We start from the raw sequence: 23,624 nt of genomic DNA, 5'->3' as shown, positions 1-23,624 counted from the left end.
TAAACTCTGTGAACATGTTGACAAATGACCACGAGGATGCATTTTTATGAAACACACAATAAATATCATGAACATACGGTGGTTCGTTTAGGACATGTTTATTTTTTTTTACTTGTGATTTAATTCTACTTATTTTTCATTTTTTTTGCTGAATTATCATTTTTGTTTACTATTTTTATTTTTATTTGCCGAATTATGATTTATTTCCACTTATTAAATCATAAATTAAAAAAATCAAACATGTCCTAAACAAACCTCCGTATGAACATTCAGTTTCCCTTTAAGGTAAATCATGTTGGTGTTTTAGTTTACGAAACAATTATATGGAAATTTCTCTCTCGTTTAAACACTGCTATTTTGGTCACTTTTTTTATTCAAATGAAATAAGATAACCCTTGTGTGTATTTACTTCCAACTCGTGGTGAATCGACAAAATAGGACGACAGCCGCTGATTTAAATTTTTATGTAACGGTGACGTCACTATAAAATTGTTATAAAACACAAAATAAATAATATTAACATAAACTCCTTGGTTTCCTCTGATATAGGTTAGATTAATGGTACGACATGGATATAGTCCCATATTCTATTCCAAAGCCAAACCGCTTTTTGCGATAGTAAAGGCGATAGTTTGGTAAATTTTGATCAGAGACAAATTTTTACGAATTTCATGCAGAGGTCCGGTCAAAAAGCAGTTCGTAAAAAGGATTCTCCGGAATTTAAATTTTTGTTCTTGTAAAAAAGGGTTGAATATCTGCTTTTTCCTTTTTTCCAGTTTTTTTAACCTTGCCCAAAATTAAGATCGCTCACCGCTACAGGGTTTAAGCGCTCTTAAAATTTTCTGTACCACACCCTTAAAAATTAAATGATAAAATACTTGATCTCTTCATACAGATTTCTGAATCCTTCAAAAGGTTTAAAAATTAAGCTTGCAATATCTTTTACAAGTAGTTTATTATGTTTGATAAGGTATATTAATTTGCAATAACTGGTTTTTCAATTTCTTTCATAGCAATTATAACGATTTCAATAACATCTTCAAAAACACCCAACGTGGAAAGGTGGAATGACCTATTAATAAAAATTGAAAAAAGTGTTTTTCAACCTGCCAATCTGTGTAACCTCCGACGTCATTCAAAAGGCAATTCTTAATATTATATCTAAAAAAAATACTGTACAGAGCGGATTAGTATTGTCATGCAGAATATTTTGAAAGAATCAATAATATTTTTAATCATATCGGCATCCATGCAAATCTGTTTTACAAGAAGGAGGGGTTCAATATCATTCAAAAAAGAACCTCGTATTCAAACACTTATATAAAAACGCCAAGTTATTAAAAATCATGTGAAACCAATTAAAACTGTCTTAGAATAATTTCTATTATTTGTGGTATTTTAGTTGTCACTAGAGCGCAGGGTTGCTTTCTTAACATCAGTCTGTTCACAAACATAATACAGGTTTTTGAAAAGGGGTTTGGTAATATTAAAAGGAGGCATTATGAATTATAAACGCCCAACATTCTATCCATTGAGTACATAGATAGTATATAATAGTGCAGGTAGAGTCGAGGTGAGAGAGTGGCTGTAATAGTCATTAGACCGTGGTTCAGTACAGTTGGATATTATTTTCTCGACATGCGGGGACCGACTTGGTCTGTGATCCTGCTATTGATCAATTTGATTGTTACACTCCAAGGTAAATAAATACACACTATTATTGTATTAGTATATCGTTATAGAAATAGAAATGGAACTATATTGAGACTGACCTAATAGTCTAATTTTCTGGAGATTGCACTGCTAAAATATAGTAATATAAGTGTTCGGACAGAGGAATCCCAAATCAATATGTTTCTTAAGGCAGCAGGGGGTCAGAATCAGTGTGTTTCGGTCAATGATCAGGCTTTAACAATGGTAATATAGGTCTATAGCTTAGATGTAATCTAGAATTTTATCTACATTGCTAGTAAAAATAAAATTGTCTGCAACTGTAAATACGAAAAGTCTTCATAACTTCATAATGGTAAATCGGCATTAAGTTCGTCTACAATTATACGGAATAATATAGGTAAAGTTTTTAAGAAAGAATGCTTTGAATGGTCTGAAGGCTTACACCGTCGGTAAAAAAGTATTACAGATTGAACTCTATCAGCTGGCAAAAGCAAAATACAGGGGTTTTCAACCTCGGGTGATTTTTAAATATTCCGGTGTAATGATTCGCTTTGTCGTCTAGCTTAAAAATATTTAGACATTTACAATTTTAGTTCTATTGAGTCAGGCTATATTCTCCAAAGATTGCAGTAAAACGTCAGGGAATATCGCATAATAGTAAGGATTTATAGAGGGGTATGAGGTAATGCAATCAATCAATGATCCTGAAAGAGGTAGTAGAAAGAAAAAAGATTGAAAACCCCTGATATAGAATAAACCACACCGGTTGAATACATGACAATATTTAGCTCTAAATGGACAAGAGCAATATATAGGCCTACCTTTGTTTGAGTTTATTTGAAGTATAGTTATATAAGGTTCCGAAATGATTCAGTATGTATGTAAGATCGTATATGTATCGTGTGACCAGTCCTGAAGGGATGTTGTCCTCTAGATTTGAATTTGACCAAGCTTTAAAGGAATTCGTAGTATTAATTATATTTTCGCTGAGTGTAGACGTAAAAGGTGTCTGATTTCCACATTGCAAAGGGACACGGGAAGCCCACATACAAATCTACACAATAAAAAAAAATTATGGGAATGATGCCCCAATTAAATAGAACCCTTTGCATTTGCCTTTCTTGATGTAATTCTGACATGCGCCATTATTTTAACCGGACACGTAAGGTACGAGCATTAAGAATACCTAAAATTCTAGCTTCATGGGGATTTGGCACCACTTTTTTTTTATACGGGAAGAATTTCCCCATTGTACACTGTAATATTTTTCCTAAAGGGACAGTAAAGGTCCTGTCTCTCGCAAACGCAATGATAACATCGTCTGACTGAAAAAAGGAACTGTGCAAATCGATGATATTAGTTTGCCAAATACATATGAAAAGGCCCTTGATGTAAAATCATTAAGGGGTTAAATTAAAATAACGACAGTGTAAAATTCCATTTTATTTCATTTTCAGCTTGTGACGACGTGACAGAATTTCAGTGCGCTGATAACAACCAATGTATTTCTAAAACTGATACCTGTAATACCATCAACGATTGTGATGATGGCAGCGACGAAAATAATTGCGGTAAGTACAGATCCTGAATTTTTAATTCCATTTCTCATCTTTTATATCAAAACATTATACCAGTCTACTCAGCTGTAAATACGGATATGGATAATCTGGGAAAGATTAATGTCAAACAGAAAAAATCCTGAAAAAATTCTGACAACCGACCAATTCCAATACTGCAACTAAAAACCATACATCACTACTATATGCTGATATATAACTTTCCCTTCCTAACACTCAAGGTTGGCTACGGGCCTGAAATGCATATAATCTGTTATTCTCAAGTCTCGAAACGTTCACCTCTGAAATAATACAAATATACTTTCAATAGACCTATAATATAACAACCTGCCCGAAAAACATTGTATTCATCACACTATCTATCGTATTTATATATTATATTATCTACTGTCAAATCTTGTATTGTATTTGACAAGAAAGCTGTTTGTATTAGTAATATGGATGTTTTGACGGTAGTGAACCTTTACGAACGATTTCACTCCAATTCGATTCAAGGTTGTAAAAAGTAGGTCTCATCTCTACATATTTGTTTGCACTTTCCACGCCTGCTGAGTGTGTGTAGAAACCTCATCAAAAGTGATGAGTAAATTTCTTTGGAGTAAGTTCTCGTGGCTGTTCCCAGCATATCCCCAAATACACACTGCACAGCGTTGTTTGGCGCATCAGCTACAGAAAAATAGCATATTCTCATATTTTCAATCGCTGTCGGTCAGTCGTTTTGATGAACAAAATATACATTAGTACATAAATGAAAATTTGATCTTGATCAAACAATATTATTACTATTAGAAATGTAAGAAATGGTTTAAAAGGGTCCTGGTGGTGAATATGTTGAGTTCGATCGACCGGAAAGTGTTCGATCAAAACATTTGATAAGGCATGGTGTCATTGTCGACTATACCTCTATATATCAGTTATCTACACAGAGAGAGAGAGAGGAAATTTTGATTTAGCATACATGTTAGATTCATTCAATTTACGTAAGATTTTCAAAAACAATCAACTTAAAGGGATTGTAAAGAGGTTTTCTCAATTTCCCATGTGTATCGGGGACACTGATAGTATCATTTTGCACCATTCTAATTTTTGATAGGACTTCTGTGGTTCCTGCAACTCCGCAGGGACCAAGCGTTTGATGACGTCTTTTTCGCAAGATATGTTTCCACCAGTTTCTATGGTAGTTTCATCGTACATAAAACGTTTTGGAAAATCTTTTCTTTCTATTTGATAAAAATACAAACCTGCCAGCCAGCCAGCCAGATTTTCATTCTATACGTTGTCTGAAATCATTCATTTTATTTCAATCTATTTTCAGCATGCCTCGAAAAGCTAGGAATGGAAGATGGAACCATATTGGACTCAAGTTTAATAGCTTCGTCAAGCAAAACTGGTTCTTCTCCATCATATGCCAGAGCATCAAATGACAAAGGTAGCTACACTTGTACAGTTTAATTTATAATAATATAGTTTATTACGACGATTGTCAATTATAAAGGTCTGTCGATATTCTTTTGGTGATTTAGTCCAACCTTTACTTTCTTGTGGTATCTGGTCGAAACGTTGTCCTGTCATATTTGCACAATTAGACAAAAGATATGACAAAGGGTAAAACCCAATTTTATTTTTCATTAACAGACTACATTATCTTCCAGGTAATTGGTGTCCCAAATCTGATGATAGCAAACCCTTCTTCAAAGTCAAATTTGATACACCAAGGGCGATATCAGCTATTGTATTTACGCTCAAGCAATCAGTTGTTGATCCCCTCAACTATTTGTCAACGTGGACATTGAAAGCTGTTCTGCCTGGAAGCGATGAAGAAGTTACACTTTATGAGGTTTGTAGCTATATACATGTAATGTTGATGAATCTGTCTCAAGTGATTCTATTGAACTAGCTAGGACCCAGATGCAAAGAGTCACCAATGCCCCCGAAGGGCGACCTTAGCCCTGTTCATTAGCAGCGGCGGTTAAACGAACGTCTGCTCCCCCGTCAGCGCCTCGTTTTTGCGTGAAAGAAGCTGGAATTTATTTGATTTTGCTGAAACTTGATATGGAACGGTAAGATCTTTTACAACTTTGAATTCGGCAATGTTTCGACTAACAAATTTTGAGTTATCACCCTTGGCGTTGATGACATTACTTACCATTATCTAACTTTAGGATTAAAAACCATAGAATAGAATATACATGGTTATAAAATTAAACAGCTTTGGAGTTGCTACCGCAAATATCTTTCAAACCAAATAGGAACATCACAATCTATAATTTCAGCATCCGTAGATGTCTGTCGGTTGTGGAATGTATCAGCTTCAAAGTCTCTGTATCTATCGTTCACAAAAAATTCTCTTTTCAGGGTCTCAATGCATTCTCAAATAATTCGTTATACAGATCGCTGTTCTTCCCTTCACTTGTTACAGACACCTTCATCATAGCACCAACAACATGGCAGAATGAACCATGTTTAAGCTTTGAGCTTTATGGCTGTAATATTGATAGTAAGTTTCCTTATAGGATTCGGTGGTGTTTCTACAGAAGGGGGGATTGCCCTTGAGTCATACTTGACAATTCTGTGATCCCTACTCGGCCCCTCATGTGATGATTCATTGAAACGCTAATAATTGCATTGCTACTGATGCCTAGGTCCCAACGATCTTTTTTAATTTTGCTTCGATGATGCATTTCCAATGTAAAAAGAATAAAAAAATTTGACATAAAACTCCCTGGCATTCCCCTCTTTGGGAACGTATGAACCATAAAAACCACAAAGGACAGTGATCAAAGGAAGAGCTGAAAAGAGAATTGTCTGGGCTGTTATTGTTTCATATTTTATATAAAATGAAGAAAACAATGTTTCAAACTAGAAAGAAGATTAACAACTCTACTCCGCATAGTGGTAGTTTTTTATTGTCAGGCTAGATCAAACATTCCTTTCTGGTATAAAACGGTACATTACTATTTATGTAACTTCTTTCATTGTAGATCTTTGTCCTACTGGTTGTCAGAACAATGGTAAATGCTCTGGAAATGATATCTGTGCCTGTGCAGATGGTTATTTTGGTACAAAATGCCAGTTTCAAAGTAAGTGTTATCCAAAGTTGTTAAATGCGTTGTAGGTTCTAAAATGGTCCAAAATTACTTTTTATTGGTTTGTCGACTCAGTAAGACTTATGTTTCCTGTCAGCATGGATTGCAAATATTTTTTCGACTCGGTTACAGCTATTATTTTTTTTAAGAATGGGTTGCATTGAATGATTGTAGCGATAGTTGAATCATTCTTGGACTCAGATTATTGAAGCCACAGAATTCGGAGCCACAGATGTCGGACAGGGTATCGGAATAATGCTGATAGATGCTTAATTGTCCTCGACATATAATAACACGTATTTTTGATTTATTTTGATTTATAATCTTTAATCATTGCTCTAATTTTCTCATTGTTTCAGAAACTACCATACCATTCAGCAGCTATATATTTAAATCTCTGGAATCCGGATCTTTAGTAACCTCTTCAGAGACCTTCACTGTCAGGACCTCCACTACTATTAGAACTTCTAAAATTATAGAAATACAGGGAAGGAAAGTTCTGAGTTTACCCGTAGCGGATTATTTTACGGTAAGTTATAACGCCTTGGTTTTTAGTTCAAATTGGTCTCATTTCAGGGTAAAGGCATGTGCAAAACAGAGGATTATGGGGACAAGGATAACATAACAAAACAGATCAGATTTTTTCAACCTGTTGGTAATAAGGCGACAAGCATGAAGTTATAATTCAAGTCTTTCTATTCAGGCTTTATTCTTTGACATGAAACAGTGGCAGGGGAAACCTGCCACAAAATCATGAAATTGTAAGGATTTATAAAGGGAAAGGGACCGATCAATGCTTTTGAAAGGGGTAAAAAAAAAAAGATTGAACCCCTCTCTTAGATCATGGGCAGCATCAGATATTATACTTTGGTGACATTCTGCAAGTTTTGTGGAAATTGCAAAAGAAACCGAAAATACTTTCAATTCTCACTTGTACACCAAACTTTGAGACTGATCTCTTATTTCAAATAACTTTCTATCTTTAAAGCTATCATGCTCTAATTAGATTAAAATTGATTTTTTTACGACTGTATGTCCGCCATTAGACCACTTCAATGAATGATAATGTTTCATTTTAGGCACCAAAAGATGGTAAATTTGGTTGTTTGTCGAAATTAGGAAGTGGTGGTTGTAAATCATTTTATTTGGCATTGGGGTGTGAACTCGAGGAACTCAAGGACACGGTGCAGCTTTTTACCACCGGATCAGATTCGACGTATATCGGAGCTGAGGCTACACTAAAATCCGATAATTTAGTAGTTACCTTCCGAACGTCCGAACTGATCTGGACTCTTAACGTACGAAAGACTAATATGTTCTCGTCCTCCATTAAGTACGTTTTAGAATTTGACTGGGATATTTCTACCGGTATTCGAATTTACGTCAACAAGAAATTAATTGGACAACAGAGACAGGCAACTCGAACAACCCAGGTTCTCAGAACGAACACACTGGCAACGAGTGGGGTCGAGTTCTTCAAGTCCAAGAGTGTTAACGTCAAGTTGTTTTCCTTAAAATCGTCCAGTGTTAACAGAATCAGTTTGATCAAAACTTCGTTGATTTCACTCACACCAACAGAAGGTGAGTTAGCTATATGAGCTGATTATGATTTGTGTACAAAAAGAGAAAGAAATACAATACGATTCTTGTTATTATTTATCAGGAGCCCACTTTCCCTTTAATGTTTTGCGTTTGCAGCTTAGGGTTAATCAGTAACGGCGCCAGCCTCTGAAGACTAGGGGTAGAAACAGGAGGCAGACTGACTTCATTGGCCTATGTAGCTCATAAGAAATTTTCAAAAACAGAAGGCATTTGTGTCTTCTGATTACTAAATTCGCTAGAAATGAAGTGAGGTTCAATTGAAGATACAAAGCAGTTTTCTATGAGCCCTGCACCCCACCCCCACTGGCGCCACCACTGGGTGCAATCTGTCAAAATTTCAACAATTTGTTATTTTATTCTCGACTTTTATTTCAGAATGTGATCAAGAGAAAGAACATAAATGTGCAAACAGTGATAAATGTATAGATAAATCAAATGTCTGTGATTCGGTGGAGGATTGTGACGATGGAAGTGATGAACAGAATTGTCGTAAGTTCGTTTGCCATTTCCCCTTTTCCAGTTACCCCACACCTTCCTTTCTTTTATGAAGCTGGTTTTAGTTATGGTACTTTCACCTCTTTTAAGTTATATTCCGCTTTTTCATATCAGCACTCCAACCCGTATCCATGGGAGAGGAAGACGGGGTTGAGAAATCCAAGAGTATATATCTAGATCTGTGGCGGATTGTAATCTTGACCTCCAGATCAGCAAGCAAGCGTCCAGGAGTTGCACATTATCATCAGGTGTTTCAGAGTTGCTTTACCCTGTCTCGCTTGCAAAACCCATAACAATTCTAATTGGAGCTCAAATTTCAGCTTTTGGACTGGGACTGAAAGCTTAAAGCTTAAAGATTGAATGAATTTTATAACAATGACATCTTATTTCCAGCAACGACAACATGTGATGTGAAAGTGTATAAAAAGTTAGTCACTAAATCTGCCAGTCTATCTCTGGACCTGTTGGAAGTCGATGATGCTCAGAGGGTGGCGAAATGCACGTAAGTTTTAGAATGAATTCATCCTATAGATATATAAAATCTATTCTCAAAATGGCAAAGATTTATATAAACCTAAAGCCCATATCTAATCCTCTAAGCATCAAAAGGCGGTTCCTTACAATGTAATGCTATTACAATCTGCGTCTAATAGGCTCTTTTGTGTATCACGAAAATTTTGAAATGCAGCGATTTTATGGGTTTGACTGTACGCTAACGAATCAAATTACGCGATACAAGAAAATAGTCCAATGAAATCAAGGTATTAGACACAGTTCGTCATGGCTTGACACTGTGACGATGTTAAAGTTGTAAGTCCACATTCTATTTCCTAATTTCATAATACTATATCCGAAATAGTCCAAAAGATCTGCCTATATTCCAGTCTCTGATAGATATTTTGACAGTTATCGGCTACCAGAGGATGGAATAGAGGCAGGTGTCTCGGACTATATCCGAAACAGCACAGAATATGTTACACAAACGCTAATATCTTATTATGACGTTACAAGTGACATAACGTCACACTCGCAGATTTTACTTTTCAAGTGAAAGTCACGCTGCAAGTTTTCAGAGCGAATTTCGTGTAATTTTGAGAAAGTTGGAGATATTTTGAAAGACGACTATGACTATTCTGTAAGTATTTTTTATTCCTAATCTACTCTTGAACTTACGGTGTTATGATATCACACGGGAGTTAAATTTTGCTTGTTTTTGGTCGTTTAACGATTTGTGATTTACTCTTTTTAAGATAATGTACTATTGAAGAAGTGTTATAAATGGCCCTCACATCATAGCGATCAGCAGTTGGGTATGGTTGCGTATAAAAATAGCGGTCATAAGCCTCGAGCGCAACTTTCATGAAACTTAGTTGTGAGTTGCATTCGGAACACATGAACACTTTCATTATTTGCAACCATACACAAATGGTAATCGCTATGGTGTGAAGGCAACCATTTCGTTGCTGTAAATCTGTCCAAGAAAATATCATGGCATGGCTCGTAAAAGAAGCCTGTAACACAATATAGTCGGCTGATTTGCTACCAAAAACCTTGTCATTGAAACCAAAAGCTACACAACTCCTTTGGGCTTAAAGGGATTTCTTTTAAATGCTTTAGACACTGCTCGTCAAAACACTTACGTATTGCAAAAAAATCCTATGATCATTTTGAATTTTATTGGAATATATTTGAGAACCGGGGTATTTTTTTGAAATAGAAAGGGAAGATGGGGCGGGGCTTGTTTCTGAGGGAACTCCATTGTTTTCTGTTCACTTATATCTATTATGACGTCATAATGAACATAACGTCAAATTGGTCTAAAAGTCATTAGCTTTTGGATTTTCATAGCGAAAAGAAGCGTTTTAACACTGCTCTGAAATATTTTACAAGTTATATTTCTGTGTGGACGATAAACTATGGCAATCACGTAAGTAAATCACCAGCACTGATTGTAAAAAGAATTGTTTATTTCATTCTTACCAACACCAACGTAAAAATCTTATATTAAGTTTAATGTTTCTATTTGTAATTGCAGATTACCAGTTATAAGCTACGTAGTGGATGGGATCTTATTGGATTTTCTGTCAAAGAACCAATATGGAGACCAACTCTCCGCTACTAATGGTATGTATAAATTTTATTATTTCGTTCTAAACAAAACCATAATAAATACTAGATTTCTATTGCAAAAAACTTCTGGGTATTCTTTGCTTTAACGATCATTTGCATTGAATAAGTTGGGAAGGGGCTTATTCATGGTTAAGAATATTCGAAAATACGATTTTGTGAATGTTAGTCATGTAGTCTATAATGATTTATTTTATATTTCAGATCTTGGTGCAAACCAAAACCATAACAACAACAACAAAGACGACAATAACAACAACAAGAAATCTTCCCAGGATGAGTTTAAAGAAGATGTATTCAACTGGGCTGATGAACCATGGACTCCCTGTGATGATGTTGAGGTTCCTGACTGGGCCAGGATGGATGGTAGGTTCACCTGGATGGATTCTTTTCAAAACTGTCAAAGGACATTGCCAATCAGCAACTGAATTACGTCCTTAAACAAAAAGCAACAAAACGTTACTTATAAACTGAGATCAAACCTCTTTGAAATTCAGTAAAATGGATTCGACGCCTCAAAGCATTCATATCATTGACAGTATGTCTAATGGCTGTTTTATATTATTTTCAGATCCGACATTCGACAACTTCAATTCTGAGTTGATATGGGCTGAAGACCCATGGACCCAGTTACCACTCGTTGGACTTCCATCATGGATGTTGCTTCCCGGGATCGACTACCCTGTAGAAGCAAAAGACCCCGTGGTATATACTCCAGTCAATGACGAAGATGATGCTGCATTTTTAGCATCTGGTATAGATATTGTCAACTGGAGTGACGAACCCTATTTCCAGTTACCTCTAGATGTACCAAGATGGGCCCTGCTACCCGGTATTGACTATCCAGTTCGTCATGGATATAACAGCCCCTACTGGACGTATAAATTGAACCAATACAACAGTTCAAGACGAGAGTTTGGAAAGAAAATGTTCGCCAGACAATTTCCAACGTTAAGAGAGGAACGGGTTTTATATAACAACAACGGACAGTCCAAGCTGTGTATACCTGGAAATTTTCAGAGAAGAAATCACAGATTTTAAGAAGAATGCATTTCTGCAATATATTCAGACTTTTCGATTTTTCGATCATTTTGGCTTTTATTTATATAACACTGTGCAATATTCACTGATATCATTTTGTTTGGATTTACAATAAATTATTTTCATATTGGCATATACTTGTAGTTTTCATTCATACTGAGTAAAGGCTTTGATCTGAAACCTGTTGATATTTCCCTCGTCTCTGGCGAATTCCAACCTCTGCCCAATCTGAACAATTTATATATCCTATAGAAATGCAAACTGTATCTAGATAAACCTTTATCTTACCCAATATCATTATATTGGAATAGAAAACAATCCTACTTGCTATAGTAACAATCCATGGTGCACTAAACGTATAAACTTATAATCTACACTATATAGTCATTTGGATAAATCTATATCCTGCTCATGACAAACTACATGAATAGAGACACCTAGAAACAAGCTTTGGTAAAACAAAATCAAATAAACAATATCTGTTACGTTTTTGAAACGATGTTTACGTAGACAGCAATCCAACCACCTCTCTTAGCAAAGCAATCTAGGTGACACTTTTAATAATGCCGATATCATCACATATCGCCTCATTGTCATTGCATTTTCCAAAGAATCATCCCAGAACAATAAAAGACAATTTACGTGGTCCACAATTCAGTCAATGCGATAATCCATCCTCTCATATCCCGTATACTTTCCAGAGAACTAACGACTACTATAGAATCTAGTATCAAGTCTATGTCAGAATGTTGGGATGTCAAAGATAGCTCCGTGTCTTCTACCAATGAAATTACAATCTTACGCCACACTTTACGACCTCATTTACAAACTTTTAAAAAGCTGAAAACAAAAATCTGCGATGGTAAATATTTCAAGTTTTGTTTTGAAATTGTGATCGATTTTACAAAGAGAACAACGCCTTTCCAGATCCGTCGCCATTTTTAAAAAGACAGACACTTTCCATATGCATTAATAATGTTAGGTTCAATACAGAGACATCATATCCGGTCTATGGTATGATGACTTTTCGAAGAAGGATGCAAATTAAAGAGTTTTACATCTTTGCAATGCACACGAGAACCTCATAACGATCTAAAGAAATAATGATTCTAAGATGGTTGATGTTAACGCACTTATTACCCATGAAACTATCAATGGAATGGCCTTACTACTCCTATATTTGTTTCAAATATAAAATTCTTATTATACTGATTTAAAATTTCTTTCAGGTGAAAAAATTACGTTCGGTGAGTTCTTTTAAGATTTTACACTCATTCATAATATATATAGATGTGAGTCATAAGCTTCAATTCTGCTGATGCTGTCAGTCTAGACAAGTTTTATTTTAATATTGTTATATCGCTCTTTAATTATTTAATTGAGCACAACTCGTTATCGTGAACCGTATTGAGTAAAGTAACCTCACTATCTGTTTCAGAAAGTACAGAGAAATGTAAAGTTGAGAATGTTGCGAAGTGTTTTAGATCTTTCTATCAGCATACCATTGGCAGCAGTTCTTCTATAACAGGCACCTGCAGGTAAATTGTCTTAAACATATTTTGTCATTGAAGTTACGGATGTAATGAGTGGATTCCACAACAGTAAAAATAGTCAAATACACGAGCCTGGTGTTAAAAAAAAACAATTTCTTCAAAAAGGATGACAATTGAAAAGGTTCGGGGTCACATCTGCAAAAAAATTATATAATATAATACTCCCGTTGTGATGAATTTGTTGAAAAGTATTTTTTTAATAGAATGCAGTAAACATTCTATACTTTTCAGTTCTACGAGATCATCCTTTAGATGTGTCACAAGGACAACAGAAGAATGTCCAGAGACGTTAAAATCTGTTATCAGTGATCTCACCAATGAAATGAAGACCACTATCACATCCTTCTGTTCACCAGCCTCTTGTAACATCGAGTACAGCAAACTCTGTTTAGCTGATCCTGTTCTGGAACAGGTGACTGTTCAAGATGGTAAACTGTCTAAAGATTCTTGCAAGTAAGATTCCTGCCCTGATTTGGTTCCTTCGGATTTCACTTGCGTGGCTCTGGTTTATGAGTGATAACTGAAAGGAACATGCTTTTATATTACAGATTACATAGAGCATTTACCACTATAAGGATTATAATGTATAGACGCATGGGCCGATCTTCCTAGAATGTGGATGTATTCGATTGTTACAAATGTCCATCCATAGTCACCATCTATCAGATGTTGTTGGTTACAATTTTGCCAAAACAATAAAAGTCAATAACAATCAAGTAGGAAGACATGAAATGAGCCCGTGAGAGCTAACCTTGATCTTTTAAGATGGAAAGGCATCAGGTTAAAGTTCAAAGTCATTAACACTCCTTAAAACAGTATTGTTTATTTGAATTATTTTATAGGAAATTAAAACAGGTTCTTTCGTGTGTAACTAACCATACAGTGGATTGTCTCCCCTCAGAGTATATTAAAGTACAGTCAATGGTAGAAGAGAAGAGAGTATTGCACAGCGAGAAATGTCCTTTAATACCAGAACCCGAGTGTGAACGCTCTATCAAACCTTCAGATTCTATACTAGCTGAATTGGCATTATTTAATAGTGGTCTGATTCCTTCATCTGTTTGCAGGTTTGTTCTCTGATATATGGGGGATCTTTGGCCAAACATTTGGTCATTGACCTTTTCTGCATTATCAATGTCAATATACAGTCGGTTGGACTGGAATAATGATGAAAAATTACCAGACCTTTATGTCAACCGAGTTATGGGAACGAAGTCTGTCCATTGGAATAATGTCTCCAAATAAGTATTGATGGTTTTAAAATGTCTGGTATTACATATTTTCAGTAACCAACTCAAAGTTGACACGACCACATTAGAAGATAACAGTGATTCTCAACTTCTTACAACTTATAGAAATACCAAGATTGAGCAATTCTGTAAGTATATTTCATTGTCTGTACATGGATTAAGAAATTTGATAAGCATTTAGAACGAATTACGGAATGTGAGCGCATACTGATAATATAGATAGAAAGGAAACAGCCATCGTTTTACATGGATAAACATTTAGGCTTCCAGGGATACCGTCTACCAGTTGGTTCTTAATTAACCAAATCTCTCGGGTTTTCTAGATTATCAAAACTCATTTACAGCTGGCTTGACTGGAATAATGAGAAATGATTCAAGATATTGTTTCATCACGATTTTGCAAAAGTTGATTCTAACATAAAAGAAAAAATCGAATTTAGGTTCACTAGGATACTGTCTATTCCTTGGAAAAACATCTAGTCATTGATCTTTCCTGGATTAGTTGTACCAACGTACACTTGTTGTGCAACAGGAATCTGTTTTTACACAATGTTCACCTCTACTACTGTATCTTTTCAGGTAAATGCAAAGAATGTGATACTGTTAAAGCTGCACAAATTATCGCCGAGATATCCGCTGAATCCGATATTTGCTCGTAAGTACTACAGATATTATTACATTCTCGTTGGAAGAATGGTAATAAAATTAGAAACCTTTACCCAATTGAATGATCCATTGTGTACAAACAGAAAATATTACAGTTTCCATTTTCTCACATCTTGATATCTCGACAGGGAATTCCCGGGAGCTTTACAGTACAAATTGCTGTCGCGGTTGCCGCTAGAAGGCAGAGTATGATATCTTGGAACACCTGATACCAATCTGCGTCTGTGTACCTAATATCATTCATCCATTCCTTCATTCATTTCAGAACGTTGTCAAGGTTTGAGGAACTAGGCCAGGTAATAAGTGGTTGTAATTCGGATGAAGATATAACGGCTGTCACTGATCTTCAAGGTGATTTTATCTCCAGTTGCACAGAGTCTCTACCAACCTGTCAGACCAAAGTCTGCTCACCAAGTAATTGGGAAACGTGTTTGAAAGATTCTCGCACCTGCGCGTAAGTGTTCCTTTGCTTTAAGTATAATCTGGTTATCGTCTCTTCAAAACGTTTGAAACACGTTCACACATTTCTACCATGTTTCCCTTTAGAGAGTAAATCTCTTACTAGGAGCCATCCTTTTGTGAACTCGTTCACTTGTAAAATTTGCGGAACCATGACGATGTAATAATTCAAGCAAATGGAAAGTGAAAATTTCAAATGTCAAAAAGTTATAAAAATTGAATAAAAGAATTCTAAGGGGGCCAGCCGAAGCCTTAGATCCCCTAAACCTCAATTTCTCTTAGCGACAATGAGCGTGATCGTGCCATCAAACCCTTTACATTGAAGATGAAATGCACCTGATAAGGAAATGAATGCCTTGAAGTACGCAATGAAAGAAATTAATCAGGATAACGGTACAATACTATTTTAGAGAACAGTACATAGGTTTATTGTCCCGTCCGGGTGACTCAGCTCAGCAAGTCAGCTCTTACGCCCCAGACCTGGACTCGGTTACATCGAAGCTGACGCGTTGAATTTGAATTGAAAGTTGATATCAAAATGTTTTCAATCTGAATTTTAGGGATATCCTGACCTGCCTGACAGATGAATTAAAAGATTGTGAAGATGTAGAAAAGTTCAGATATTTCGCCGAAGCTAAAGTACGAGCGTTAGAATTACCCTGTACCTTAACAGAGATATTTTCAGTCGGTTCTGTCGAGCAGGGAGTGTTTGTCTGTTATGAGAGTGCTCATAAAGAAATAATGAAATTTCCTCCACGAAACGATCAAATGGTACTCTATATGTGTCCAACCTTCGACACTTTTAAAAGCTGTGTGAAGAAAATTGATAAAATAGATGCCGTGACGGACTTGGCGGTACAGAGATATCTGAAGGTATTTGAACGGGTAGAATCGGTGGCATGTGACAGTTGGAAGACAGGTGATACCATCCAATCTGGCTTTAGTGGTAATGGTAAATGTGACATTAACGGGGGAAAGACCTGTCTCGATGATGTAGGGGATATATTGGTGAACCTCGGGCCAGATGATGATCTTGATCAAGTCTGTAGGTAAGACAATCATGTTATTTACATCGGTTATAGACATTCAGACCACAGTTAACTTTCATTATGCCAAGCAATTTTATAGATAGTTTGACTCGATAGTTTAGTATGGTCTTCCATTCTGATCACAGTAAACTGTCATTGTGACAAGCAATTTTCAAGTCAGTTCGACACGATAGTTTGGTATGTTTCGATCACAGATAGTGCTCTTGACTTTGTGAAAGGCGTCACAATTTTACTTTTAGCGCAAAAGAAGGAATTAGCCCATGTTATCATCTTATTAATTGCTTTTTGGGTTTTAGCTCTTGAATGAACTATAATAAGTTTGGTTAATATTTGGATTTTTTTTATTGATTAAAGTATTTTATTGATTTTCAGCGCTGGAATATTGGAGAAACTACGATGTGCTGCCACCTCGGTATCTGATAGTTGTATCGCAACAGAGAAATCAGATTTTACTCTCTATGATATCGCCTACGGACAGATGTATACCGCGTACCAATCAGTCTGCGGACAAGATAAACTACCAAACCTAGGATTAACTACAGGTTCGTTTAACTCTATTTTTTTAAAGGAAACCCCACACCATAGCGATAACCAGTTGCGTATGGTTGCAAATAAGAACAGCGCTCATAAGTTTCGAACGCGACCCTGTTGTAATTAGTTTTGAGTTCCGCTCGGTCTCGATCACTTTCATAATAATTAATAAATATTTTGCTATTGTGATCTTCTGTGGGAAGAAATTAAATCTACAATATGTTTGAATTTTTTTTCCCCCTTTTATTTATAGAGACATTCTGTGGAACAGAAAGGAAAGCTTCAGTTTGTGTCGCCAAATTTGTGAACCACGTTTCCACCAACGCTTATTCTGTACATCAACAAAAATCTTGCAGGTAAGTTTTCTGTTGCTACATCTAAAAGGACTAAAGAGCTTCCGCTGAATTTTTAAAAAATCATTATGAGCTTTTGCTTTTTGTTGTATAGTAATGTAATTATAATAGTTCATAAAAATGGGCCCCCTTCTACCATGAATTTGAATGGTTAATGGTTACATTAGTCTTAACCATTAACCATCGAATGTCAATAGTAGAGTTGTACAACTAACCACAAGTCAGCATAAGTAGATCAAAGGACCATTCATTATTGTGGTTATTGTGGTGATAGTAGATGTTAAAGGCAGCTATATTCATGCCTCGCTTTTCAATTGATTTTCACCCAATGTTTTTAATTGCATATATTTGTCATTTGTGCTCGTACTTTTACCTGAACTTTTACATATCGTATGCTTTTCAGTGAGTTAAATGAACTGAAGGAGTGTCTGAACTCGCAGCTTTACTGTAATGAAGAGTCGAGTAAGAAATACCACGCAATTTTAAAATGGGCTGTCGACATTACCAGTCTGTTTTGTGCTCCTGTTACAACCGACTGCGACGTCGATGAAATCAAAACATGCGTCAAAGATTACCTTACAGGACTGTATTCAAGTTCAGATGACATTAAGATCTGCAGGTAAGGTTGCGTTCGTGGTGTTTTATGGTTGATCTTGAGAAATGAGTCCAAACTAGTTTATTAATACAATTTTTATCAATTCGTGAATTTGTCGACGTGGATCGATTCAGAATCTGTAGCTTTTAATTAACACGAATGTGTTTCTCGACCTTACAGCGAATTGAAAAAGACGAAAACGTGTATTGAAGAGAAAACAGCTAAATGTTCGGACTATCTGAAGCAGTATGGTAAGCGTCAGTTGCATCAAGCCGTAGGATTGTCACCAGAATCCTGCCAGAAACAGCTTCCATGTGAGATCTGCGATCCTGCTGGTGCCATCAATTGTATCTTAGACGTCCATCACTGGTCTAAATTTCTTTACCCCAACTGGCAACAAATCTGCCCGTAAGTAACCATCTAATCTTTTGAAGTTGTACACCTCTTTTATTGAATTTCGAGATGCTTTTTAGGTGATAGAAATAATCGTTTTGAAATTATGAGAGTTAATGAACCGATTTTCATGTACAATTACGACAAAATGTCATGCTTTTACAAGATTTCAGAATTTCGTGACGATTGATATTCTAAAGCTTTTATTATATAGGTATTAATATGATAACATGACCATATTTCATATTGACATTATTTTATGGTACCCATTGGACTTTCAGATAAACAATCTTCATATTATTAGGGTAATTTGTCCGGAGGATTTTGGCGCATCGCTTTATTTGAGAATTCCTAGACTAACAGTATATATTAAGTAGATTTTTTAGAGCTCCAGATTGGTCACTGGTCACTAGGTTACCTTAAACACCTTAAACGACCAATGATCAATGTATTTTTATTCCGTTCTTTCAAACCTCTGGGTAAATGAGCAGGTTGCACTGAACCACTTCAATGACAATTTGTATTTTATTTCGTTCTTTCAGAGCTCTTGATAAGTCAGCAGGTTGTGTCAAACAGCATTTAGAGTCGTGTGAGGAGTGTGAGAAGGACACAGTTAATGGTATTGTAACCAAACTCAACTCCAGACTGAAAGATACCTGCCAATATCCTCCTCAAACCAAGTGTAAAATACAAGAAGCTAGACAATGTATAGAGAAGCTACGATATGACTGGTCGGAGATGTCTGTGGATGTCGACGATGAGTTGGAAGATTTTATGTGTCTGTACGTAGGCCTATCACTTTTCTTTAGAAATATTGTACCAGGATTTGAAGGAGTTTGTATTTCATTATTGGGACACATTTCGTTTAAAATGGTATTTGCGATGGTGACTTCTTAATCTGGTTAATGAAATTGAAAGTGGGATTGGTGCAAGTTAGTTAGTAGAATCTATGGAGCATTTTCTTCTGTTTAGCTCATTTTGCAAAATGCTATGCCATATTGCATGCAATTGTAAATTTGGAACAGTCTCTCTTATTGTAAGAAGCGTCTACTTAACTACATCGTGCGTCAGTCAATTCAGTTTGCACAGACTCTACATATATAGAAGTATGAAAATTGCAAGCGGAAAGTAACTATGTTTGGCACAATTGCAGTTTTCTATGAACAGAATCCTAACAGGACAGAGTCAAGCCAATCATTCCAACCGCAAACCTTTGTTGAAATATAATATAGAAGTGTCGGTATCATTAATAGACTTACTAACCTCATTATTTTGGTTATCATTTCAGGCGCATATCTGAAGCTAGAAACTGTCTCTATGAGACAATTGAACATTGTGAATTTGAGACCGCTATCGTATTAAAAACAGATTTAGAAAAATTGGTCTCGAAAATGGATGCCTGCGACGACGAAAACAGTTTAGAAACTTGTCTGAATCTGTTTGATGAAAATAATGAATATCAAACCATTAAAGACTGGCATCAGTAGCAACTCTAAAGACAAGGACTCTAAAGACAAGGACTCTAAAGACAAGGACTCTAAAGACAAGGACTCGAAAGACAAGGACTCTAAAGACTCTAAAGACAAGAACTCTAAAGGAAAAAAATCTAATGGGAAAAAGTCCAGAAGAAGGAGAGCACCCGGTTCTAAAGAGAAGAAAAACACGGGGGAAAAGCACACAAAAGAAAAGCACACGAACGAAAAGCACACGAAAGAAAAGGACACGAAAGAAAAGCACACGAAAGAAAAACACACAAATGAGAAGGACACAAAAGAAAAGCACACAAAAGAGAAAAACACAAAAGAGAAAAACACAAAAGAGAAGAACTCTAAAGAAAAAGACTATATGAATACAGATAAACTGGAGGTCCAGTGCAAGAGATTAGTCCAGTCGTGGAAATGTATACAGTTTCAAATCGTCTCCGCTAAAACACCAAGAAACCTTGCTATTAACCTAACCATAGCCAGTTTTTATCAACTTGCACTTCACAAATGCCAAGGTTTGATTTTAAATACTTTCCACTTAAATATCAAAGTAAGGGACCATATAAGTTGCACATTATTAATGATTTCTCTCAAATGCAAAGTAACGTCATTGATTGAATGATGCTGAATGTGTTTCGTCCAGTGGAATTGACCACTTGTGGTTTTGTAGGTTTTCTCCCCTAAAAGTGAATAATTAATGAATAAATAAAGAAAAATTCAGATAGCATACGGCAATTCGGCACGCTTTAAAATGCCACCTTACCATGTCATTGATTACACTAAGGCTCCTGTCTTATATTTCAGTATTACAGAATACCGAGTTGACTTGTCACAGCTGTACTCATAAACCTGATAATGAAGAATGTAACAAGGAACCAAGCCAGACTTGCTCTGGCAATCAGGTGAGTTATCAGCTAGTAAATACTTTACTGGTACTGGAATGGGGGTAAATAGGTGTTGTGATCAACGGAATTTGGTCACAGTATATTGGTCATAAGGTACATTTGTGACAGATATAATCATGGTCACAATAAAATTGGGCGTAATTCCACTGTTTCCTAATTACGTTGTCATTATCATTTTAATTTGTCCTGTGCTTTATTCCATATAGCGTTTCAACAAATTGCACTGTGGTCATGAATTGTAACGATATGCTATCTAATTGACAGATGTGTCAGACAGTAGTAGAGACTGATGATAATGGTGATAAGAAATGGAGCAAAGGATGTATAGATATAGACCAATGTAAACCTGGTCGATATTACAATAAATATACACATTGCTGTAGAGGAGATTATTGTAATGCTGAATCCGTAGCACCTGTTCATGGTATGTCTTATTCTTCATCTTCGTCTTTGATCCGGTTATCACGTTCAGGTTTTTAAACCCGGTTTCACCTGACCGTTACGCAGGTTGGAGTGACCTACATGCAAAAACGTCTCTCATTTGACACAGCATAGCACGATGGAGATCATTGGCATTTCGTAATCGAATAGATTCATGCTAACGGCCCGTCATTTTACACTAAATGGTGGTGAATGTCTTCCTCAGTTCAAGGGATAGAAAAGAATCACTCAACTTCATTCTCTTTTCTATCATAAAAATCTCTTTATTTTCATCGTAATGTTCCAGGCGGTTGTAACATCGAAGCAGCTAAAGTGTGTTCCCGACGTTTGGTAATTGGTTTGCTACTAACAGAAGATTTAAACTGCAGGTAAGCTGAGGATGTGTCAGTACTCAGATATATTAGGCATCAAACTTATACTGTGAAAGAATCTGCAACGAGCAATGGGACAATAGATCTATAATCCAGCAATTTTTGTTATATGTAGTCGCTAGTACCACTTCGTCCACCATAAGCATAGTGAGAGGAGTCAATATTTCACCTAAATTACGTGAATTATTGGCTGTATTTCTATCATCTTAGACATCCCTTCAGGTAGATCTATTCAAAGGCAGGTGCCCCTCAATGAATGTATGTATATTGTATGCTGTTCTTTATAGTACGTAATGATTTAATATATTATCTTAACTTCGATAAATGTACGCGTTTTACCCACTGGTTATAAAGTTATTAGGATTCTTATCGTCTTTAAATCTGTATTCAGCGTACTAGATGAAGAGCTGTCCTGCATGGTTGACGTGAGGAAAGAGTGTGTAGAAACGGGTCACAAGTGGCATCTTCAAACTGTTGACCTTCTCCACAAATCATCTGAAGCCAAACAGTGTAGATTGAAGCAGCTCGATACAGACTGTGGTGTAAACAGTATCAGGTCTTTATATCAGTCTCTGAAGAACCCTGATATTCTTGTTGACGATCTCTGTAGGTAAGTTGTGCTCAACAGGTACTCCCTCTCCATTCCTCAAATATCTTATCATTGTATATAGCAGGCAGACCGAAACATCGGCCTCTAATCCAGCCTCTAATAGCTATTTTGAAAGTTGTCGATGTTCCCTAACATTGAGACTGGCCCGGCTTTGCAAACCCCCCACCTCACACACATTTAAATTTTATCATCATTATGCATAGGGAAATAATTGCCTGTTGGCACCCACTGACAATTCTCTGGCCACTACTCGGCCCACAATGATTCATATAGAGACTCCACTTGCCAGGCCTGATGTATTGGTCTGATTATTTTATTTCAAGCCACACCTCATATGTTTTCAGCTTATTGGATGTAGTAGGCAAAAAGGTACAAGCTGTAAGAAGTGATCCGAGATGTTCAGATAAACTAAAAGACATCAACACCTCTTATCTCGTCACTACTCGGCCCACAATGATTCATATAGAGACTCCACTTGTCAGGCCTGATGTATTGGTCTGATTATTTTATTTCAAGCCACACCTTATATGTTTTCAGCTTATTGGATGTAGTAGGCAAAAAGGTACAAGCTGTAAGAAGTGATCCGAGATGTTCAGATAAACTAAAAGACATCAACATCTCTTATCTCGTCATATGGTACAGATTTAACGGCGTCAAATGCCGTGAGGTACTTCCGGTTTGTATAAACGATAAGAAGGAGAACTGCAATGCTAACCCAGTCTGTGACTATATTGAGATTATACAGGAATGTTTCCACACCCAGAAGTATGAGGGATTAGATACTTGTCAGTAAGTACATTGAGTGTCATTGTATTATTCTGTAAAAGACGTTGTAATCAGAGGCTTTTCTACCATGGATACTGGTTTTAATACAAAATAAAAAAAAAGTTGATTATATTTGGCAACCATTCCTATCTCTTTCAGGAAAGTCCAGAAGCAGTATGATTGTACACAGTATTTCAGTAAACCATGCAGTCGACATGTGGTGCTCCCCGGTATAGTGGATCTGGTTTTCAAATCATACGTACAACAAGAGGACATAAGCAGCTGTTCCTCGCTCGCCATCACACCTGAACTCAAAATGTATGACTATACTCACGTGTATTCATGCCTTGCAAAATTCCTGTCCACATCAGCACCGACCGAGCACTCGTTATTGAATCTGGGAACAAGGATGAATCAGTTAGAAACCTGTTTGATGGATATTGATATTTCTACAATTAATGCTGAAACGACTATTACCAAGATGACTTATATAGGGGTACAAGAAGTTATGTTATACCTTATGTCCAGCTTCAAAACGAGTAAGTTAATGATTATTAATATGGGGGGGGGGGGGGGGGTGGTGGTTGGGGGGGCATT

At 36.2% G+C, this 23,624-nt stretch overlaps 3 protein-coding genes across 3 annotated transcripts in view; all 3 read left to right on the top strand.

Annotated features, from left to right (window-relative positions):
• Positions 1 to 1,638: 1,638 nt before the first annotated feature.
• On the top strand, positions 1,639 to 11,602 carry LOTGIDRAFT_159188 (hypothetical protein; the record flags this gene model as incomplete). Its single annotated transcript, XM_009052829.1, has 13 exons — positions 1,639 to 1,699; positions 3,132 to 3,245; positions 4,567 to 4,680; positions 4,904 to 5,088; positions 5,607 to 5,748; positions 6,233 to 6,331; positions 6,697 to 6,866; positions 7,417 to 7,918; positions 8,315 to 8,428; positions 8,828 to 8,936; positions 10,470 to 10,558; positions 10,766 to 10,927; positions 11,133 to 11,602. The coding sequence occupies 13 exons, from the start codon at positions 1,639 to 1,641 to the stop codon at positions 11,600 to 11,602; spliced, it is 2,331 nt and encodes a 776-aa protein (XP_009051077.1).
• A 563-nt stretch (positions 11,603 to 12,165) lies between these two features.
• LOTGIDRAFT_159187 (hypothetical protein) lies at positions 12,166 to 19,348 on the top strand (the record flags this gene model as incomplete). The annotated part of the gene is made up of 12 exons (XM_009052828.1): positions 12,166 to 12,290; positions 13,387 to 13,608; positions 13,998 to 14,222; positions 14,442 to 14,533; positions 14,985 to 15,060; positions 15,337 to 15,525; positions 16,091 to 16,579; positions 16,952 to 17,121; positions 17,364 to 17,466; positions 17,867 to 18,082; positions 18,239 to 18,466; positions 18,994 to 19,348. 12 exons carry the CDS (start codon positions 12,166 to 12,168, stop codon positions 19,346 to 19,348), a joined length of 2,490 nt encoding a protein of 829 aa, XP_009051076.1.
• Positions 19,349 to 19,903: 555 nt separating this feature from the next.
• The window catches only part of LOTGIDRAFT_231431 (hypothetical protein), a gene marked incomplete at both ends in the record, with an annotated part of 24,920 nt that continues 21,199 nt past the window's right edge, over positions 19,904 to 23,624 (top strand). The window contains 6 exons of the mRNA XM_009052827.1: positions 19,904 to 20,450; positions 20,740 to 20,837; positions 21,105 to 21,264; positions 21,568 to 21,649; positions 22,044 to 22,262; positions 22,800 to 23,051. Coding sequence (XP_009051075.1) covers positions 19,904 to 20,450; positions 20,740 to 20,837; positions 21,105 to 21,264; positions 21,568 to 21,649; positions 22,044 to 22,262; positions 22,800 to 23,051 — 1,358 coding nt within the window. The remainder of the gene's footprint in view (positions 20,451 to 20,739; positions 20,838 to 21,104; positions 21,265 to 21,567; positions 21,650 to 22,043; positions 22,263 to 22,799; positions 23,052 to 23,624) is intronic.

This window comes from Lottia gigantea, assembly GCF_000327385.1.
Source record: "Lottia gigantea unplaced genomic scaffold LOTGIsca_19, whole genome shotgun sequence".
Lineage (NCBI taxonomy): Eukaryota > Metazoa > Mollusca > Gastropoda > Lottiidae > Lottia > Lottia gigantea.
This window is presented reverse-complemented; position numbering and strand designations above follow the sequence as displayed.